Source organism: Mixophyes fleayi, chromosome 5, assembly GCF_038048845.1.
Source record: "Mixophyes fleayi isolate aMixFle1 chromosome 5, aMixFle1.hap1, whole genome shotgun sequence".
Lineage (NCBI taxonomy): Eukaryota > Metazoa > Chordata > Amphibia > Anura > Limnodynastidae > Mixophyes > Mixophyes fleayi.
This window is the reverse complement of record NC_134406.1, coordinates 217,961,038-217,984,423: the sequence shown is the minus strand read 5'-3', so window position 1 is coordinate 217,984,423 and position 23,386 is coordinate 217,961,038. Positions and strand designations below refer to the sequence as shown.

At 39.5% G+C, this 23,386-nt stretch overlaps 1 protein-coding gene across 1 annotated transcript in view; it reads left to right on the top strand.

The window, feature by feature from the left end:
* Positions 1-20,526, top strand: part of GAREM1 (GRB2 associated regulator of MAPK1 subtype 1) — a 120,139-nt gene extending 99,613 nt beyond the window's left edge. Inside the window, exons 4-6 of the mRNA XM_075213470.1 lie at positions 7,380-8,555; positions 14,014-14,180; positions 18,348-20,526. Coding sequence (XP_075069571.1) covers positions 7,380-8,555; positions 14,014-14,180; positions 18,348-19,257 — 2,253 coding nt within the window. The 3' untranslated portion in view covers positions 19,258-20,526. The remainder of the gene's footprint in view (positions 1-7,379; positions 8,556-14,013; positions 14,181-18,347) is intronic.
* The last annotated feature ends 2,860 nt before the right edge of the window (positions 20,527-23,386 follow it).

The following is a 23,386-nucleotide window of genomic DNA, read 5'->3' as shown; positions in this document are numbered from 1 at the left end:
TGTTTAGATAGCACAACTTGTTAATAGTTTCCTCTCAGGAAGCCCTAGAAATAATATCCAGACTTCCACACTTGCAGACTGTGCAGTATGTATTGTTGTAATTTACCATAGCAAGAGCTTGCTGCGTGTTTACTTGAACTGCTTGCCTGTTAGACAGTCTTTATTGTGTTCCTTATTTCCTGCACACCGATTACCATAGTAATGATTAGCTTGCTTGTCTTATCCATTTATCCATGGTTGATCAGCCCAGTGGCGTTTTATCTAAAGATTTGCAGATGTGTGTGAATGTTACATCATGACTCGAGCATTCTGCGACTAATTAAATAAAGCAGTTTAGCAGCTCTTCACACGCTGATTGGAAATGCCCCTGCTTGCTGCTATTTTATTCCACAATGTGTATTTTGGTGTTATTAGCCTATGAACGTCAGCACTCGTACAGATCGTTGTAGTGTACAGTGGTAGAGCAAGTATCTTCATAATACGTTTCTCCAGCTTCATAACGTCACTCTCATTTACCATCTGCTGTAGTCTGTAAATGTACATTAAATATGTATTCTCTTTTTTTTGTCTCCCTCTTTATAATGTCACCCTCTATAATGGCAGTTTTACCCTATATTTTAACCAGGTGGTATATAAAGAGTTTAAATAATACTAATTTCATACACTGAACTTTGTATATAGTGTTTGTTTTCTCTACTCGCATTGACACTTGTCTAAAAGAGCTTACAATTTAATGGTGGGAGCTAGGTAGATGGACTTGAGAGATAACAAGTAAACATGGTGGAATCACTCGCCCAATATATATCAGAGCTAGAGCCATTAAAGTTGAAATAGTCAAATATTAAAACAAGTATATAAAATATTTTTTTTTCTCTTCCTTAGCTGTGCTAACATCACTCTCAAACACTAAATACAAATAATTGTAGACTTTTTATTAAACTCCAAAAATGTGTTAAGTGTTAAATTATAGTCCAATAAACAACAGCATCTTTTTTCTGATAATCCACACCTGCTGTTAAGAAATCTGAACACAAGAAAGATAGAAATATGGGCGCTCATGGTGTAGTAGTTGATAAAAAATTAATAAACATTGAATCAAAGCAGCGTACCTTTTTTTAAATAAAAATGAGGCTTTTCTGTCAACCAATGAATGAAGACTGGTCCTACAGAATGCACAACTGTCACTTGAAATCACTTTAGCCTCGGCCAAAGACTAGAGACTTCTATTTATGTGTTGTGTTTTGTTTTTTTATATGATGCAAGTATAATCTGAAAGATCATGTAAAGGAAATGTTGCTGGCTGTAGTATTCTACAGCTTACCATTTGGCGATTGATCCCAAAGAGTGATTTTGAACAAGGGATGGACTGTAACATAAATATGACAGCATGCATTGAGCAACTTCTGGAAATAATTTTCTTGGTAAATTAAACTGTTCTGACATTCATGGAATGATAAATACTGTACAGTTCGCCCTTCTCAGCTCACAACCAGTCATATGCTTTGGGCCTCACAGCGCTGGGGCCACAGGTTTGACTCCTACCAGAGCACTATGTACTTGTGTGCCAAACACACTGGATACAAGGGACTACTATTCAATACCAACCCTGTTCTGTGTTACACAATAAAATGGGGACTCCCAAATCTCTGACGGATTTACTATACAACCCACAAGATATCTGGTCACTTTATAATGCAGATTCCCCTAATCTCTCTTTGTGACAAAAACAAATCCTTTGGTCCCATGCTGTCTCCCAGTTTGGCTTTTAGTTAGTTCCATCATCAACCAATCAATGTGTGTGAGGCCTCCTGGCACTCTGGTGAATGACCAACAACAATCACAATCACCAATCTGCTAGGACTGGTCTACTGTGTGTGACAGCATACCCTGTAACTGTGAACATATCTACCACCCTAGTCTGGTCTTGTGCGAGCTGCAAAATTAGCTTTTTTGCTCCAAAAATAACAATACATTTTAGTTCATATATGTAGTAATATTACCTCTACTATAAATTAAATAAATATTCAAAGTCACAAAGGAATTCTGTGACTGTATTGGCAGGAGGCCAGAGGACGATTCTTTTTTACAGGTCACAGAAATCCAAGATGACTGCCAAATCCTAGTTCACCAATATTCTTGTAATCCAAAGGAAAATGTTAAATATTTTTAACCCAAAGGGATAATGTTCTATGAATCCGTTGGAAATAAAATACAAATAAACTGATGCAGAATGAGAAAAGAATCAATAGACGGGGAGTATCAATAGCCACTCAGCCAACCACATTGGTTTTCCATGCTAGCTGTGATGTGATTGGCTGGCGGTGAGCTTGCGTCCCAGGAACTTATTCCTTTGATCAGATCTATTGAATCTGTACTGGGTTTCTTGTTGGGGGGAGGAGGGGGGGGGGCAGATTCTTTCATGTCAATGGCCCATTCATTTCCATGGTGCTTCTTCATGCGCACAGCATAAATGGGAATATACAGAACTGCAGCTCATGTTATGCCATAGTGGATATGTACACAGCGTGAGATTAATGGACTTTTCAAGTATGGGGGCATGATATGAACGCATCTAAATGGAAGAGATTCCGAAAAAAGATTAATATTACCAGGATATGCTCACAGAGGTGTGCGAGTGCAGTGTGAATTAAGGATGGTTGATTCCTGTCCTGAACAAACTATATACATGAACTTCTGAGAGAGCAGAACACGGGAAGATAAAATAGTACAGGCAGCGCTGCATGCTTCTTTCTGCGTTTTCTCAGAAGTCCATGTGTATGCAGTGCGCATAGTGAGCACTAATTTCTGTTGCTTATTCTTGTACTTAGAGTGGGCATAGCTACATTTTAGTTATGTAACTAAATATGCTGTTAGTACAATTAATATATGCTAGAAATGTAAAAAAAACAAGGCATATTAAAATGTCTTCCTAATTGAAATAAGTAATTGACAATCGTAATGACTATTAAGTAATGTTCTGTCCCTGCAAATATGTTCTTCCTTCTGTTGGTTTCGCTCATCTACCGCCCACGAGCCATAAAGATAGAACAGTAAAAAACAGAGTCTGAGCATGGTGTCAATTGAGCAAAAATCAGACGTTTTAGGTACCGTAATACCCGTAATTGTGACTTCTATGGGACCTCGTGCTGAAAAACCCATCTTGGCAACATGCACTTACAGTACATTGTTATACCTCAGCCAAAGTGCACATGTTATTACAAGCATCAGCATGGGGCTAAAACCCATTTAGAAATCGACAACTTCCAACATATCCTCAAAAGGAGCATCAGCATCCTCCAGGGAGAGGAGCTTGTTGTCATAAAAAACACCAATATTGTCCACTCTGTCTCGTATTGCTTAATACAGGGATTATTCCAGATTATGCATGGCTATGGCAGATAACCTGAGGATAGAGGGCAGGCTTGATAGGTGTGAAAGGATTTGTCACCCAGCCAATAGCAGTCACTCAGTTCCTTGTAGAGCTCTATAAGGATCCTAATCACTGTGTCTAATTATTACTCTTTCCCCTTAGTAATAAGAAAAAAACAAAAAATCCCAGTCTACAGTTGACGGAGCATTCAAACTAATTTTATCCAAATAGGCTACAATTGAGGCTTGATATATGAAGCTGCATAAAAGTCTTGATAATATGGAAACACATTAGCAATATCTACCTCCTTATATAAAACTACCTTTTGTCTTTTGAAAATAATTCAAATGAATGGATTAGCTCAAACTCTTAGCGTACAGCATGCAGCCCAATCGAGACCTACAAAGTACCACCCCAACCCAACAGATCAACACTCATAGAATTCAGAATTGATGTATGGCACCTAGGGTAGGTATACACTAATACTGGTACAAACAGAACTGTTTTAAATTCCAAATATGGCCAATAACAGTAAAATCTTCAATATATAGCAAAAGTTTAAACACAATTTCTTAGTGCTTGTTATTTCAGCAGACTTGTAGAGAAGATCTACCCTTTAATATTGTACTCGCTTGGAATAATCTTTTTCAAGGCTCTCATTGAATCACAAAGGCATCAGGAATCTCTCTTTTTGATCTGTGTTATTTCAAACAGGATATTTTGTTCCTCTCTCTTCACCTTTCTGGCTTTGTTTATACTGGAGTTCTCACATGTATGCTCAGAAAATAAAATACAGAAGAAACAAGATCTTGTGCATTACCTGTTATTTTACCTTGAAACAACTATACATGCAAATATTTAAATTCATTCAGACATTTAAAAAATATCACAAAGTCCCCTTTTCTGTGGTACAAGTATTTGTACCAGACCATTGAATATTTGTGAAAACATCCCAGAAAAGGGGACTTCTAAAAGGAAAAGTGTAGGTGTTGCCTATAGCAACCAATCAGATTCTAGATAACATGTTCTAGAATGTACTATAGAAATGTTAGCTAGAATCTGATTGTTTGCTCTGGGCAACACCTACACTCTTCCTTTTTAGAAGGTTTGATAAATCTACCCCTTTGTACCAATTTATATATATCTATATGTAATGAATCGGGGGAATCTGGGGTAGATTCAATTAGAAATGATGTCCTATTGGACTCTTTATGAGGTGCGAACAAAAGATTTTTAATGCCAACAACCCACTGAGGAACCTCATGTAAAGTTCCAACGAGACATCACTTGTAATTGAATTTGCAATATATTCAGGCTTCAACTCCTTTCATTCTTTCACCAGTGAATCTGTTCAGACCAGATATCCTTAAATTAGAGTACCACATAGGAAGGCCGTAAAGTCGTCTTGCTTTTGGCAGGTGCACATAGTGACAAAGTACACAGAGGCTTAAAGGTCCATGATAAGAGCCATGATCCACGACAGTTCGACAGGAGTTCTAATCCCAAGGCAATACTGTCTCCATAGAAGACTTCTGTTACCTGGGAGAGACCCCCTATTGGCAGTCATCTGGTTCTCATGGCATAGGGCTTCCAACAAAGATTGTACTTGGAAAACAAAGTCTCTCTGGATTAGGACCTGATCAGGAATGGGGCTTTCATCAGCTCCCCTCATCCCACACGTAGCCATCAGGTCCCCCTGCCATGCTGGGCTCCGGGAAGTCTGCTTGGGTGAGATGTTAAACTCTCATTTCTACACACAAGAAGCATAGTTACTCCTGTATCTCGGCATCTTAAACCATCTCATTGAGATTTGAATTTGGCTGAATGATGAGGACAAAAGTTTTTCCAATTGAATGTTTGTTTATTGTAACTGTTGCCAGTGTTGTTGTACTTATTTATTCCTATATTGTTTGAGGTTTTTATATATAGGGAACTGATGGATTGGTGGGCAGCATGGTGGCTTAGTGGTTAGCACTTCTGCCACACAGCACTGGGGTCATGAGTTCAATTCCCGACCATGGCCTTATCTGTGTGGAGTTTGTATGTATGTTCTCACCGTGTTTGCGTGGGTTTCCTCCTACACTCCAAAAACATACTATACTTGTAGGTTAATTGGCTGCTATTAAAATTGCCCTTAGTCTCTCTCGGTCTGTCTGTCTGTCTGTCTGTGTGTGTGTGTGTGTGTGTGTGTGTGTGTGTGTTAGGGAATTTAGATTGTAAGCTCCAATGGGGCAGGGACTGATGTGAGTGAGTTCTCTTTACAGCGATGCAGATTTAGTGGCACTATATAAATAGATCATGATGATGATTTTTAATGATATTTAGACAGCATTCAATGGGGAGCAGTGAAAGAAAGATTGCATTTTAGATTGCTTTGTAATGCCAGTACCCTGGAGATCCCAGTGAACCCAGGTGTCAATAGCTTTTTTTTTTTTTTTTTATAGGTGCCCTGGTATAGATTATAGCAGTAGCAGTGTCTATTAAAACCCATCTGGCATTTAAGAATAGTTGCAATGATGCAGCATTAAGTTAGCAGTGCCGTATGATATTGTACTGGAGCCAGGGGATCCTATGTGGGCTGAATATGTATTTTCAGTTATCCTGGCGCCTTGTTCCCACAACATATACTGCTAGTGTTAGAAATGGATGGGTCTGAATCCTGGCTTTTACAAACACATATCTGCCCACTGGGTCACTGTGAATCTGTTCAATTACAAATGTCAGTTGTTTACTTTGGAAAATCACTGCAATTCTGGAGTATGTAGTGTTGTACACCCAGCCTATCCAACACAAGAGGGACACATTTCTTAGCTGATGAGATACTAGGACCCTGCTAACTTTATCATCAGTCCTCCAGTGTTTCAGGTGACTGTCCTACGGGTCCTATTGCTCATTGTCACCGATGCCTTTTATAATATATAAATTTGAACCCAACTAAATCTGAACCATTTATGTCCTCTCTTGTGGTGTAGGGGCCAACTATACAAATAACTGTGAAGTGATATGTGCAGATTATATGAAGAGTAACCAAAATTAAATGCCCTTACGCCTGTTACTTGAGAAGTAAAGGTGGTAAGTTAGGCTGTAGGTTCTTATAATTAACAGTTAGGTCATGGGGAATACTACTGTAAAATATAAAGAACAAAAAAATGAAGAGAGCTGGGAGAGAGTAGAGAGCAGACTTAGGACATTGAACGTTTGTCAACACAACTAACTGATTCATTCACAACGCAATTCATGTTTATTTTCAAACACTTCTTTTATTATATGTAAACAACTAACAGTGAAGGATAAAATAATGGAGAACAGATTACAACAGATCACATGTAGAGGAGTACAAGCGTGTAACTACCCATGGTTTTTGGGGTGTGAGATCTTCGCTGCATGTTTTGCCTTTTCTGTTGCTGTATTGCCCTTTATCATCTTGCACCGTTATATATTGTACCGACATACAGTAAAACCATGAGCTGCCCTGTGCCACTGTACAACACTCTGAAATCATACTGGAAGTGCACAAGTAGAATTTTTACAACGAGGACCAGAAAAACATAATCCATTTTTTTATTTTATTGTGTAAAATTTAAAAGTGTAAGATGTAAAGCTCGGTACAATATAAGCCAGTGTTTTATTTAACACATTTGAACAGAGCAGTAATACTGACCACAATTTAGTCAATGTCAATCAAATTCTTTAGTTATCCGGGTGAACACCATTGAGCAAGCCCGTATATAAAGTGGACCTGGATATGATTAAGTAACAATACATTGATATACTGTATATATACATATACAGAAAGACAGACATAATATGTTTATATTGTTTGTGTTTATCTATAGAGATTATGTAGATCACTCTTCAGCAGGAACTTCTTATTCCTGTGGGGGATCTATATATTTTATCTTGGATGTTTATTTTGTTATGATATGTTATGTACATTTTATATAATGCTGCTTTTCTATGATTATACCCTGTGGGTAGTAATACAAATATAATTTGTTGTGAATTTCAGGTTGCTTCAGGAGAGTGCAATGAAGACACAGAAGTTTATAACATCACGCTGTGTACTGGAGACGAGCTAACGTTAATGGGCCAGGCTGAAATCCTTTATGCAAAAACATCAAAGGAGAAGTCACGATTGAATACCATATTTAAGAAAATTGGAAAATTGAACTCAATCAGCAAATTGGGCAAAGGCAAAATGCCTTGCCTGATATGCATGAATCATAGAACTAATGAAAGTATCAGCCTTCCGTTTCAGTGTAAAGGGAGGTTTAGCACACGCAGCCCTCTAGAGATTCAAATGCAAGACGGTGAACACACTATCCGTAACATTGTGGAGAAAACACGACTGCCTGTGAATGTGACTGTGCCTAGCCCACCTCCCCGTAACCCATACGATCTGCATTTTATACGTGAGGGACACCGATACAAGTTTGTCAACATACAGACCAAGACTGTTGTTGTTTGTTGCGTGCTACGTGCCGGCAAAATCATTCCTATGCATTTTCCATTACATTTATCTGTCCCAAAGTTTAGCCTTCCTGAAAATGTTGCAAAAGGTGAAATGTGGCAGGAGTCTGTAGTGCAGCACTGGTATAACATATGCCAAGAACAATTCGATATAGAGGAATACTCCCGGGCGGTAAGAGATGTGAAGGCAGACTGGAACGAAGAATGCAAGAGTCCTAAAAAAAGTTATTGCTCTGGACATAGCCACATACCAAACTCCCTCAGCTATGCCCGGGATGAGCTGACCCAGTCCTTTCATAGGCTTTCAGTCTGTGTTTATGGAAACAACCTTCATGGAAACAGTGAAGTAAACCTGCATGGTTGTCGGGATCTTTGTGGGGACTGGGCTGTATTCCCACAGGATTCTCTTCAGTACCAAGACTCTGGTGACAGTGGGAGTGACTACCTGTTCCCTGAGACTGGTGAGGAATCCGTAAGTCTACCAGCCAATCCAGAGCTTCCTTACGAGGAGCTCTGGCTAGAACTGGGAACTGTAAAACGAGGAGGACAACCCCTTATCCGTTCCCAAAGCGAGAAGAACAAATGTGACTCTTTCCAAGGTACAATTCATTCCAAGTGTGGCACATCCTCTCTCTCATCTCCCGGATCTCTCCTGAAAAGCAATTGTTCTGATATATCCTTACCTCCACCTCCAGTGCCTCCCAAATCAGAAGCTGTGAGTAGTTATTACAATTTCTCATTTCACATATTTCTAGGTGTATTTTTAAGTTACACATAGATATCACCATCTGTATATAGAGACTTTGGGCCTGATTCATTAATGATCTTAACTTAAGAAACTTCTTATTTCAGTCTCCTGGACAAAACCATGTTACAATGCAAGGGGTGCAAATTAGTATTCTGTTTTGCACATAAGTTAAATACTGTCTGTTTTTCATGTAGCACCCAAATATCAACTGTAAATTTCAGTGTACAAATAAGCTATCAAGTATTTGTGTGCTACATGAAAAAACAGTCAGTATTTAACTTATGTGCAAAACAGAATATTCGCACCCCTTGCATTGTAACATAGTTTTGTCCAGGAGATTGAGATAAGAAGTTTCTTAAGTTAAGATCCTTAATGAATCAGGCCCTTTATCTTTATCCAATTTCTCTCAAATTTTTCACTGCAAAGTTTTCCATTTTCTTTATTTAGAAATGAGTGTGTCTGTACTTCTTATGGCACTACTAATCTCTTCACGTCTGTGTATATATATATGTGTATTTATATATATATATATATGTGTGTGTGTGTGTGTGCTGTACGAACTACTTATTTATATTAAAAGCAGGGAATGTTCGTTCCACATATTGCAATATATGTTAAGCTGACCAACTCACGCCAAAGTCTTCCCATTCGCATCTATCCCTGTTTTTTTATATATAATGTATGTTATATAAGTAGGACCAGAAATGAAGGTTTCAAGATGCCACAATTACCCGTAAGTCCAGACCCCTGCTGTCAATAACTGTGATGGAGTCAAAGAGAATAGTTCTTGGTCACAGTCATGGAGATTCCCTCTTATAAATACGGAAGTGCTTAGTATATAACACACAGTGCTCAACTTCTTGATCAATGTGGTAAATGCGAAAGTGCTAAGCATTTCCGCTTTTAGAAGATAAAATCTACATGACGTCCTTTTGTATCTTCAAACTCATGTTAAAATTCCTGTAATCCAATATGCTGCTAAATTAAATTTATCTCAGTCATTCTTTGAACGACTGAGATAAATATTGTATTAGCTGTAAACTTCAAGCAAATAATCCTCCCGTGGCCAAATTGCCATACAAAATTGTAGCATTCTGCATTTACTTTACCAATAACTTGTTTTGCAGACATGGGTGTACTCTTGTAAGAACAGCTTTGCAAAGTAAACTTTATTTAAAGAACCACTAAACCTCCTAATTGAGATGATCAGATATAAACCAAGTTCAGTGTAAGACTCTGTCTACTGCAGCTCTGTTATTAGTAAATCATACCTCAAAACCGTGCTGCTTCTTCAGTCGAGATTGGGGGTGTGACTATGTCACAAGGGGTGTGACCGCGTCCAAATGGAGATTGGCCACAGCCCAGCCGGCATCCCTACTGCTTTTGAAATGCTAGGCTGCCCTCATGCTCTCATCACAACACTATTAATTTGCTGTGAGCACCAGTGCATTTGGCACCCGTTCACCACTGCTCTGCCACACAGAGACAATACCTCCATAATTCCCACCTGTTCCAGTCAGGACGCCTGGACAAAGGCCTCAAATTGGGACTGTCCCAACTAAAACAGGACAGTTGGAAGGTGTAGGTTAAGTATTAACTCACCTCTCCATTGCAAACAGCTGATGCTCCTCCCACATTGGGACAGGTCAAAAAGCTGATTAGCTGTCACTCACCCTCTGCCTTCTTAGAGAAGCGCTTGTTTCCTAGCGTTACAACCTGCAGCATCGAAGTGAAAGGTAGCATGATGGAAACATTTGGTTAAGTATAAGGAAAAATGGCTGCATAGAACAACCCCCGGGGCTCTGGCCGAGGGAGGGAGAAGGTTAGTTAAATGTAACTTGCAGATGGTAGTGCAGCTTTAACCCAGACATGTTGTTATCTTGTTTTTAGTGTTAATGAACATCTATACCATTTCTCAGACCAGTGGTTTGGGAGATGTCACATAATGTTCATTGACCCTTCTTAATGCATAGAAACTATGAATGCATTATAAATTTTATAAATAGGGTTTACTGTTAGAAAAAGCATATGGTCGTAGCTTTTTTTGTTTGTATTTTGCAATTTCTGTATCTTTTCAGTTATTAATATAATTTACATTTTAAGATATAAACCATGATGGTGAAATATTATTAGCCTATATCATCCTTAGTCAGCAATAGAACAATGCCTATGGTACTGCCTAGACTAATTGTAGTCCATGGGTTGGCAACCACCGGCAGGCGGATGAAATGATCTGTTACACGTGCACAGCAGATACTCCCAGGTTCTGTTGCGGAACTGAAGACATGTTTGCCGACGAGATGAGTCGCACACCTGCTGCTTAATATGTATTAAGTGAACTGGCGGCAATACTATGTGTTTTAATGATAACTGGGGGCACAGCTATGTGGCTTAATGATAACTGGGGGCACAACTATGTGGCATGTTGTGAACCGCGGGCACAGCCATGTGGCATGTTGTGAACCGCGGGCACAGCCATGTGGCATGTTGTGAACCGCGGGCACAGCCATGTGGCATGTTGTGAACCGCGGGCACAGCCATGTGGCATGTTGTGAACCGCGGGCACAGCCATGTGGTATGTTGTGAACCGCGGACACAGCCATGTGGCATGTTGTGAACTGGGAGCAATACATTAATACATTTCAAACCATACAACTATGCCCGGGAGCTCGGGTTACCTCCCACAATCCAAAAACATTCTAGAAAGTATAACATTCCATTGCTGGACCATTCCCTTTTTTGGGGGTCGAGGCAGCAATGCTGAGCCATCCTCCAGATGCCCATGCTCTGGTCTTCTGAGCTGGCGTGGGGGCTCACACATGCACAGTGAAATCCTGTTTGCTTCTAAAAGCCCAATTTGTGGGTCACTGTGTATGCACCAGCCCCTCTGCAAGAGCAGAGCGGTGGCCTTGGCAGCAGATGGACCGGCATCACCAATCCCATATCCACCATACCCCCTGTGGCCAGGTTACTGGTTAACTAGTTAGTCCTAATCCAGAGGATGCTAATGATGTAAAGCCATTGATTACACAGGAGTGCATCGCGTCTTCAGAGTGTGGATAAGCATTTATTTTCTATGCCACACTAAACACAATAAAAACAGTTGTTTACGGTTGTATATTTTTTTAAACTGGAAGACAGTGTATCAGAGTGGATAAAAATAAAATATCATAATTAGGTGCTTGTTAATTATATGGGTGCCACATGTACTACACCAAGCTGTTCAGTTATCAGGAGCAAGAGGTATGTGGGCACTGCTGACCTGATAACTCCTGTCCCATTCCCTTAGACATTGACTTCTGATGCCATGTTTGATGAGTTCCCATTATGCTCTTTGTGACTGAATGCCCCACAGCTTCCAAGCGGCTGCCCAACAGTTGTTTAAGTGGGGAGCTCATCCATTGTGTCAATAAGCGAAGGACAGCTGGGGGAAGACCATGCGGTGCCCATATAATTAACAAGTACCCATGATTGTATTTTTTTTTTTTTTTTCCAAAATGATTTTATTGAAGTAATACTGTGCATAATTAAAACAAAAGTAGCTGTGAATGTAATTTGCAGTCACCCCTGTTCACTGCAAGGGCTTTACCGTTAGACAGGGCTACCCCTATGATGTGCCCTCTGCTCTGTCAGCACTAGCCCAGTCTTATCGCTCGAATACCTGCAAACCAAAACCAATTCTGAAATGGAAACCGGGCTGTAAATTCGTATTCGTTCCCGTTAAGGACATAGGAGTGCACAGGGTGTATATGTCTTGCTGCATAACGCTTGTTGTGGGGAGACTACAAGAAATCCATCAAGTATCCATCAACTATAAGTTAATACAACACAAGTGTTATTTCCTATTGAACTATTATGTGTTAATATGCACACAGTGAATTAATAAACACCCATTACTGGATCTCCGCATGTCATTTTAAAGATGTTTCACTTTTCAGTTGAGATGTTCACTTTAAGAAGCACAAGGCTACAATAGTCAGAGTAAGCTTGCATGCTGTTTATGGAAACCAGTCCTTTCTGATGGGCTATGGCCTGGTACGGGCTGCTGTAGCTGTGGTATAGGGTGTGTGTGTGTGTGAATATGGATGAGCTGTACAGTAATCTGGATAATTATAAATGTAACATGCATAAGCTTCAAATTACAGGTAGCACACAGGGATTTATTATGTGTTCTCAAACAGCCTCCCACACAGATTTCAAGAATCCAAGAAGAATAATTGGTCACAGCTACAGTGAAAACACTCACGCCCACACCCTCATACGCATATGTAATGTATGCCTTGGAAATAAGGGGAAGGACGTTTTGTGCACATGATACCGACTCTTCCACTGGATGGGGTTGTGCTGGAAGGTTAGGTCTGGAAGAACCTCTATATGGTCAAAGTGATGAGTCTCCAGTATCCTTAAATTACTTCAAAGTTCCAGAAGCCTGAAAATGATTTTATTAAAGATCTATACTTTGTATCCAGAAGTTTGCAAGATTATCATTATTTACTATTCATGCCATAAGCTTATTTTAAAGCAGACTCATCTTATTTTGTAAAAAGAAACTGTGGCACTTTATATAATTAAACATCCGTTGGTGTAAGAAATGGGACAGCATATACAAGACTTAGGAAGTGATAGTGGTTGGTGAGTTAAGCCCTACAAATTGTAACTAAAGAATATATTTCATTCCTGGCTATCAGTACTGACTTATCTTAAAATGATTGAGTGTTTATTCAGTTGATGACGGATATATTATTATTCTATTATTATGTTACATTTAGAACAAGAAATGTTTATATCTAACACAATTTGACAGGTGTAGCATTAAAACCATTTGAAATGCAGAAAAACCTGTCTGTGCTACTTAAAGAACATTTTGGAGTGGAGCCAAGAATTTAATTGTTTTCTCAAGAGTTTCATTGATGCCTGAGTGAGGTGACCTACTGTAAGCCAGTCTCTAATTGGAAACACACCCTTTACATAACATTTGCAGTGTCATAAATGTTGGTGATCAGAAACAAAGGAACATAATTTGGAGGTGGTACAAATTATTGATTACTATGGAATCTATGTATTATTACAGCATTATATGTTGTAAAAGTTGCATTGTGATAAATTTATATAGCATATTTGCCAATTTTGGCAAGTTGGCATCCGGGGGTTGAGGGGCTCGGCGAATCGCGTGATAAGCCCCGCACCCACCACTTAATTAAACGCAGAGCCCAGGATCCAGGAGGTCACCCTGCTTATGCTTTTTTGCCATGTTCTATACATAGAGCTCCTCGATGACTTATTACAGTAATTGGCCCGTTATGCCATGTCGAAAAATGCAAAGCTTTACTTGGCAAGCTATTTTTTTTTTCCCTGTTACATCCACCAGTAATAAAAGTTTCTTTTAGCTCTTCTTTTAAATTAATTTTTTTTTTTTTTTATTTAGGTAAAAGAAGAATGCAGACTTTTGAATGCCCCACCTGTGCCTCCACGCAGTTCCAAACCATCATCCCCCACCCCATCTGTTCCAACGCCAACAGGAAAAATAGCACAGCAGCAAACCCGCTCTCCCAGTCCTACACTTTCCTACTATTCCTCAGGGCTGCACAGCATGTAAGTACTGCTAGGCTCTGTAAACCTTGTATTTTTCCAGAGTTCAGTTGAAGTGCTGATAGCTACATTATAATGTTAAACTCAGCCAAAAAAACAGACTGTAAGTGAATTCTAGCCGTTCTTTGAAGTCACTAGGATTGCATTAAATGTAACATTAGTAAAGCAACATGAGAAGAACCAAGAGATTCATTTGGCCATTGGCAAATCTTTAAATGACATTATTAGGTCACAAGAATGTAACAAAACCCATAGCTACTTGAAAATAACTTTTTATTGTAGAAGCATTCATATTTAATTATGATTTGCTGGCAAATATAAACTGTTTGGTTGACAAGACCCATGTATATAGAGGTTTTATTTAACTATATTTTTTTGGTTCACCAGAGCAGCACAACTCAAGACCTTGAGGTTCTAACTGGTCATATCCTTAGATATTCTGATTAGTCACATGTTCGTCAATTAATTTGTTTTCATTGCAGCACCTGTAATTCAATTATGTATATCAAAATATGGCATGTTACCCGCCCTCAAGGGAGTTGTGCAATCATTTGTGAAGCTTTCAAACCAAGTATTGTCATGCTCAACACAAGCTTGATCAGTTAAATATACTTATTATCCTTGGTATAAATGTTTTTCTATTTCAAGTGTAGTATAATATCTAGCTTACACTTTTTTTTTTTTTTTTTTTTTTACAAGTATTACATTAAATTATTTTCCTTTTCAATATATTGTGTACCAGTTGATCCGGAGCAGGTAGGGTAAGAATAGATCTACAAATTCTGTAGATCCACCAGTAGTGGAACAAGATTGTCAAAGACTGTCCTTGGTTACTCAGCAGCAGTAGGAGAACATTTTTGGCTGGCAGGACTTTGCAGCAGAGTGTTCCCTGGAATTCTGTGTTAGTCCACCCATGTATACATTTAAATATATAGGTCAGTTGTCATTGACAGCCATGGCGATTGTGGGATACCATGCTGCTTCTGAATAGATACAGATCCATTCCTATACCCAGTTACTTACATCATATCTGGTGTCTAAAATCATGCTTATACTAGCGTTTTTTAACGCTAGTAAAAACATGTAAACGAGTGCTGATGAAACTGGAATCAGTTGAGTGTCGTTAATTGACCACCTCCCCTCTCCCCACAAGTGTAAGTACTGGTTATCCATGCCGGTCGTTCATGAAATCTGTTCCACATGTAACTCTATAGACAGGGTGATTGTAAATCTGATACCACTACCCAGAAATACAATTAGGACAGATCGTCAACAATGATAGAGGAAAATTCTAACATCTTCAAGCCCAAGGGCAATTTGTACTTTGGTAAACGAGGCACTGTTCACTGGTTACACCAAATGCAGTTGTTGTTGTTTGTTAAGATGTCCAAATTTATTTCTGTATTTCATGGGAGATTGGACTTTCTGTTGGTAGTATTTGTAAATACTTTTTTATTTGCATGGTGTGTGTGTATATGTATGTATGTATGTATGCAGACAGACATACATACATCCCCTGTGTGACTTGATGGGTTTATACTGCTTCCCTGTCTTTCACTGTTTACCAGCGCACCAGTTGTAGGGGAGTAGGCACTACTGCCACCACCAGGCTCCTTCCCTGGCACCTGGAACCACTGACTTCTGGGTGTTTGGTATAGCTGTTGCGGCTGGTGAATGAGGCCGATTCCTCCTGACCACTTACTTAGCCAATGTGGCAGAGGGGGTAGACTACACTGAGCCAGTCAGTCAGGTCAAGATATGACTGAGCTAATAGACAAAGACTTTGAGCATGTGCCGTTCATTTCTCCCCTAGTCATTCATGACAGAGCTCTCCTCTTGCAAATAGGATTCAACACAGTGATATCAACGTATTAACGTTTAGCATAAGGCTCTAGGCACAGGAACAATGGGTAAAATTTGAATTCAAGCAAAATAACAATAATCACACCCACCTCCTGGTATTCGAGGAAAGGAATTTGGTTGTCAAGGTAATGCCTTCCTCCCCCCTACCTTGGCTTAGGACAAATGCTAATTTATATGCGATGTTCTGTCTCAAAATATTACTCAAACATGCTCACTCCAAAATATCGGTACCTAAACTACACTTATTGAAATAACTAAATATATGGATTTATTTCTATTATTGGCAGAGAGTATCTGGTGTCTATTATTGAAAATGCATTAAGTATTTCTTCCCATTGTCATGTCGGGGAGGTGAATACAGCCACATCACAATTTTACCTATGATTCTTTTCACACTACTAGAGCACCCCCACAAAATGTAGCCTAAAATATTTTCACCTCTTGTTTATTTGGCGATCCACTTTATGTAATTTACATAAGGAAAATGTATAGCTAGTATAAAAAGTTTGATCTTCTTTCAAGCTTATCATATTTTTAAAGTTTCAATAATGGCTCACCATATACTCTGGGGACACTGTTGTATTTATATACATCAGCTTCTCATGGTGGTGGAACTGTACTTAACAAAGACCACCCGCCAGTACTGAGCATCTCAGACCAGCTGGTAGGAATGGGTTAAGCAAATCATAGTTAATCATAAATAATATTTACATACATATTATTGAGAATTGGTAATGCTGCACTAAGTCTTAGTGCATTATTAATCATTTCATCTTGGCACAAATTAAATATAGGGAGGCCACTATCACATTATTATAAAGACAAACAAGTGTGGTGAGCAAATGGTAATGCAATGTTGATCTTGATTCCAGATATTGAGATCTGTAGATATTCAGCAAGAGTACGGTACTTACTTTTACTGTTAATATTTCATCCTATTGACTCATGTTCCTTTATTTAGTGTCCATGTTTTTGTAATACCACAAATGTGGCATATACCAGAGGTGACTATATGCCTCATTGGGGATTTCCATATCGTACAACCTCAATTGCTGAGAATTTTGTGGGTTTGCTATGTATAGCTAGGACATAAACAAAATGGAAAAACCTGGGTAGATGAGGGACCCCAAGCATATTAAATGTAAGGACTTCCACTCAGGTGTGGCAGTCCTGAATTGTATATGAAAAGAACACACACCTAATAATGCACATTTGTGAGCTCAGTGGGATCATGTGAACATGCAATGGACTACCGAGCATTGGCAGGAGGTGATATGGTCAGATGAATCAACCTCTCCTTGACAGATGAATGCATGTGCGTTGCCAACTTAAAGAACTCTACAGCCCAGAATGCTTGTTTCCAACAGTGAGGGGATCTAATGTGGTCAGGTTTATTTTCCTTCCATGGTTTGGGTGCAGTTGTTCCCTCAATGGTAATCTCTACTATATTGATTTATCATCTTTTACCCCATGTTACAGCATTTCTTTTCTGACAATGGGAAGGGAGTCTTCCGGGATGACCATGTCCCCATGAACAGAGCACATGTGGTTGTCCTGCAGAGTGATGTGTGACACTGATGTTATCCATGTGTCAGGGAACTTAATCGCCACGTCTGGGCCCAAATAAGCATTTTTGGGATGTTCTGGGACAACACCTGACAGTGCTTATTTCATAACCATCCAACAGGTGTCAGTTGAGTGACACTGGAATAATAGCATTCTCTTCCTCCTGCACAATTCCAGACATTGACAGTCTAAATACCCTGTAAGTCACACTATTGGTGTTTCCATTTTTTGGCCACACATGCTGCGGTATTGCAGCCATTATTGTCAATTGTCTTAATATTGTGACATCTTTGACCCCAAACTGAGTATAACTTGCCATAATAACATGATTAATGCTGGTTTGATCGGTTATTGCTGTTGGTAAATACAGTCTGATTAATATTGACCTGTGTTTAAAGTCAGTTTGTAGTTTACGAACAGGCCCCAATGTAATTTGTAGCCAGGTTGTACAGTGGTTTCACTTGGTTCTTGGGATAAATGGCCGGCTAGGTCTGTGTGTAGCCAGCTTAACGTCCCTTACATTCACATTTTTATCTTCAATTCTGTGAAGTGCCTGAAATTTTCACATACATATTTGTGAACATTATTAGAAGCTCTACTATTTATAAGGCAACTTGTATTTTAGTTTTAAGTACTTTTAATAATTAAGATACATAATCAACCATAGGGACTTATATAAACATATACTTGTACAGCTCTACTTGCTAAGTTTACCTTCGATTTGTTTTGTTTTTTCCCCAGAGGTGTCACAGAGAATGAAGTTGCCAAATCTTCAGAGAGTGCCCAGGTTTCGTGCTATCCCTGCAACTGGATCAAGAATGAGGCAAGTGAACTTGAGAGCAAGCTGCCCTGTGGTACTGGATCATCTGAAATCCTTCCATCCCGACTGTCCTGGCCAAACCGTTATTGTGGAGGGGCCGAAGGTATGAACACAAATGACTTGCATGTGGACCAGTGCCGCAGCTATTACAGCTATCCTCGACAGAAGACACCAGCCACACCAAAAAGAAATTTTCCAGCTCCATTTGACTTTAGTGGGAAAGATCCTTTGATCGGGTGTACACAAGGGACACTAAGTGACTTTAACAACATAGCCGATGGCTGCCCCAAGTCTGCAAGTTACTCATCGGAAAGTTCTGCTGAGAAAGGATTACCTGACAACAGCACAAAGCAAAGTATGTCTTGTCCTGCATTACCACCACGGGCACCTAAGTCAAGTGAGGGAAACACAGTCTTAGAACCACTCTCTCTGTCTATGAAAATAGATGGTGCAGAGGAAGAGCCACAGACTTGTTCTCCAGATAACACAAAAGATCATTATTTGGCTAAGAAGGGCATGCAAGACATTTTCTCTATTTCATACCCATTCTCCTCTCCTCTGCACATGCAGCTAGCACCAAGGTCATGTGGAGATGGCTCCCCGTGGCAGCCCCCATCTGATCTCTCCGGATTATCCATTGAGGAGGTATCAAAATCCCTTCGATTCATTGGTTTGTCAGAAGATGTTGTGTCTTTCTTTGTCTCAGAAAAAATTGATGGGAATTTACTTGTCCAACTCACTGAGGAGATTCTTTCAGAGGACTTCAAGTTGAGCAAACTGCAGGTTAAAAAGATATTGCAATTTATTAGTGGTTGGAGACCTAAAATGTAGAGCTAAAAGTGTTACAAAAGGGACTGAACAAACTGCAGAAGCGCTCGGCCAAAGTGCCGATATTAGTACAATCTGAAATTGTTATTTTGCACTAAGAGAATAATCTTGGCTGTATATAGTCCTACAAAGAAGAAATTCTTACTATGCAGTGAAAGGTACGAGTTGTAGTTGTATCACTTAGTACTGTACGTCAATGCAAACACTTATGAGAACACTCACAGTGTGCCTTGCGCATCACTGAGCAGCTGCTACAAGTTATTTTGAGATATTAAAGGGAATTTTAGTTTTTAAGCTTCATGTCTAAAGATGTAATATATTATTTAGTAGTGTAAAGCTTAAAAATAATGTAGTTATCTCCTGTTTGAGTTAGTTGATTAAACATATTGACATAGTGCATTTTCCCTCCTAAAAGCCTATGAAAGAGCACTTAATTAGTTCCCTGCACATATATATATATATATATATATATAAATATATTTCCAGTACATGGGATTCACAAAATAGCATCCCAAAAGACTCTGATTTCAATCGTTAAAAAGCTAGCAAAAGCCTTGTATATTAAAGATCATGTTTCACTGTCTTTCCAGATTTTGTGTACATGATGTACTATGTGGTGATATGTATCCTGTATGGAGGAAAGTGCTTGATCAATAAAACATATGGAATATTGCATTTTAACTCCACAGTGCATACAAATGTAACCGATCTCAGTGTACCATCTGGTATGTTTAGAAATTAAATATTTTATTGCTGGCTCTATTATTGATATTTTTTATGTTTTTCCATTGAATCGAGTAGAGATCAACATATAACCATGAGATTTGGTGTTAGTGTTTATGCAATTAGCATGCCTCAAGGTCTGCTACATAGATCTAGACCTAGGCTCTTGTTACTGACCAATGTTCATAGATATCTAACCCACCTCCACCCCCTACAGTTGGCTGTAGAGATGTTTCCAGTCTACGGTGTTACATTTATGTTGCCTTAGGAAGGTCGCGCTGAAGGATGGCTGTATTCTAAAGAGACTGTTTGTTTTTGTTCCAACCTGTTCAATTTCTGAAGGACTAGCCCTAAATGGTGAAGTAATGTTTTTTTTAAAGTGAAGCTTCTTTTAAATCCTGTTTTTCTGAATAAAGTATGTAACTCCCAGAACAAAACCACTGCTTGAGATGTAGATAACTCAAATTGTGGTAAAGCTATAGACATTCATAGACCATGTATGTTTTGTGTATATAAATATGTATAATATATAAACTTATTTTCACTCAGTATGTGCGTGATCATATTTTACTGAAACCAAGGTTTTATCTGAAGTATATAAAATAACACAATACAGTATACATTTCATTAAGGTAAAAACTGCAAGTAGAGAAGGAGGACACGAGAGTGTGGGCAGCTCCCTGCATAAACTTATCAAATAACGGAATTTATATCAGCGGACAGACAACAAGATCATAGAACTCTGAAGTTGTCCCATTAACAACCTAGCAAATCAGTTATCATTGACTACAAAAAGAATTGGAGATTCAACAGATTAAACAGTAACAGCTCAGTAAGAAACTTGAATTGTCTAAAGCTGGGTACACACTACAGGGTTTTTGTCTAATAATCGGCTCAACCAGCCGACATACGACCGCTCGTTCAAAAGTCGGGTCAGTGTGTGTAGTGACACGATGGTCGAAAGTCTGCCCAAATGGACGATTGTCGCCTCATTTGGTTGGTCGTACCGTTTAATATTTTCGTTCCAATCTCGTTTCCGTTGTGTAGTGTGTATAAACTTCCGAATGATGTTGCTTCAGTGTGTACGAAATTAGAGTCATTGCTCACAACAACATGGCTGTAAAAAGTCGCTAAAGGGACGTCCGCTCTTCCCTTTATTGTCTAAAACAAGGCTAGTGTGTATGCAGTCCATGGACCGAGCGATCGGACCATCGATCGGATGTAAAATTGATCGGCATAAAAAGTTGGTGGAAAATTCTGTAGTGTGTACCCAGCTTAAGTCTTTGCCTTCCAAGCTGGATTATGAAGCTGAGTGGCCCATCATAAGAAAGAGCAACAAATGGTTACATTACTTGAAATCACTGCCTCTGTGAACCAGTTGAAACCATTCTAGCTTTACTAAACAGAATCCTGTTGTTTTCGTTTTGCTGGACCGGAGCCTCCATTAGTTCACTGGAAAAAATTGCGGAGGCCTCATCTCCATTGCCTCTCTATGCTAAGCAACCTGGTATCCACTTCCCATCAAAGAGACTGTAAGGCGTTCTCAGTATCTGCTGGCATAGAGGGGACACTAATCATTACTGAGTGGAGAGAGGAGTTTTATTAATGGATAATAGAGATATTAAGAGTGAGGGCACAGATGGGGTTAGATAGAAACATTAATAAAGAAATGGGTCGGGAGCATTAATAAGGAAAGGGGTGAGGAGCATTTATAATGAAAACAATGAGAATTATATTTATAAAGTGATAATGAGTTATGGAATGCAATGTATGTACATGGGGAAAAGTGATGTATTTAGGAGAGTAGGGGGTAAATGTATGAACCTCCGGATTGTTCAACTCCGGCGAGTTCAGCATCTTCAGCGCTTAAATTTAAAGCGGCGCTGCCTTGTAAAGGGAAGTCTCTCCTTACAAGGCAGCGCCGCTTTAAATTTAAGCGCTGAAGATGCTGAACTCGCCGGAGTTGAAGAATCTGGAGGTTCATACATTTACCCCTAGATGTCATTTTAGCTGTTGGGTAACAACAAGATTTTTAGAGAGGATGTTTCAATTGACCATGATGAAAAGAAGGGGGTGGTTACTAAAGGTTTATATTGGGTTTTTTCTATTTTTCAAAGGAACATGTTTATTACATATCCCATTAAAAAATAAAATACCAAACATACACCTATTCAAGCACACATTAAGACCTGTCTGCTCAATAACTGATTATACAAGCAATGCAGCTATTGCAGTGGTCCTCATATTATCAGTTTCCTGCAGCTGATAAAGGGCAACCAGATCTACTCAAATTTGGATTGACAACTCCTAGTTTATATACACCAACTGCCTAATATTGTCTAGGTACCCCTCATGCCATCCAAACAACTCTGATCCATCGAGGCATGGACTTCACAAGAACTCTGAAGGTGTCCTGTGGAATCTGGCACCAAGATGTTAGCAAAAGATCATTTAAGTAAATAAATGATGATGATGATGATGATGATTTAAGTCCTTTAAGTTGCAGAGTGGGGTCTCCATGACTCAGACTTGTTTTTCCAGCGCATCGCACAGATGCTCGATTGGATTGAGATCTGTGGAATTTGGAGGCAAAGTCAACACTTTGACCAATCCTGAACAATATTTGCAGTGTGGTAGGATGCATTATCCTGCTGAAAGACGACACTGCCATCAGGTAATGTTGCAATGTTTAGGTAGGTGGTACGTGTCAACATTCACATGAATGTCAGAACCCAAGGTTTTACAGCAGAACATTGCTCAGAGCATCGCGCTGTCTTCACCAGCTTACCTTCTTCCCGTAGTGCATCCTGGTGCCATCACTTCCCCAAGTAAAGTATGTGCACACAGCCGGCTGTCCATATGATGTAAAAGAAAACCTGATTCATCAGACCAGGCCACATCTTTCCTTGCGCCATGGTCCAGTTATGGCACTTACGTACCCATTGTAGGCGGTTGACAGGGGTCAGCATGGGCACTCTGACCGTTCTGTGGCTATGCAGCCCTATATGCAGCAAGCTGCAATGCACTGTGTTCTGACGCCTTTCTATCATAGCCAGCGTTAACTTTTTCAACAATTTGTGCTACAGTAGCTCTTATATGAGATTGGGCCAGACAGGCTAGTCTTCGTTTCCCATGCTCATCAATGAGACTTGGCCGCCCATGACCCTGTCATTAGTTCACAAGCTGTCATTCCTTGGACCACTTTTGGTAGTTACTAACCACTGCATAAAGGGAACACCTCACAAGACCAACTCTTTGGAGATCCTCTGACTCGGTCGTCTAGTCATCACAGTTTAGCCCCTGTTAAAGTCGCTCAGATCCTTACTAAACCCAGACAACAGTTACCACGGCAACTTGAGGGGACGACGCTGTAATTTCCGGCGTAATAGTAATGCCTACTGGTAGTTTG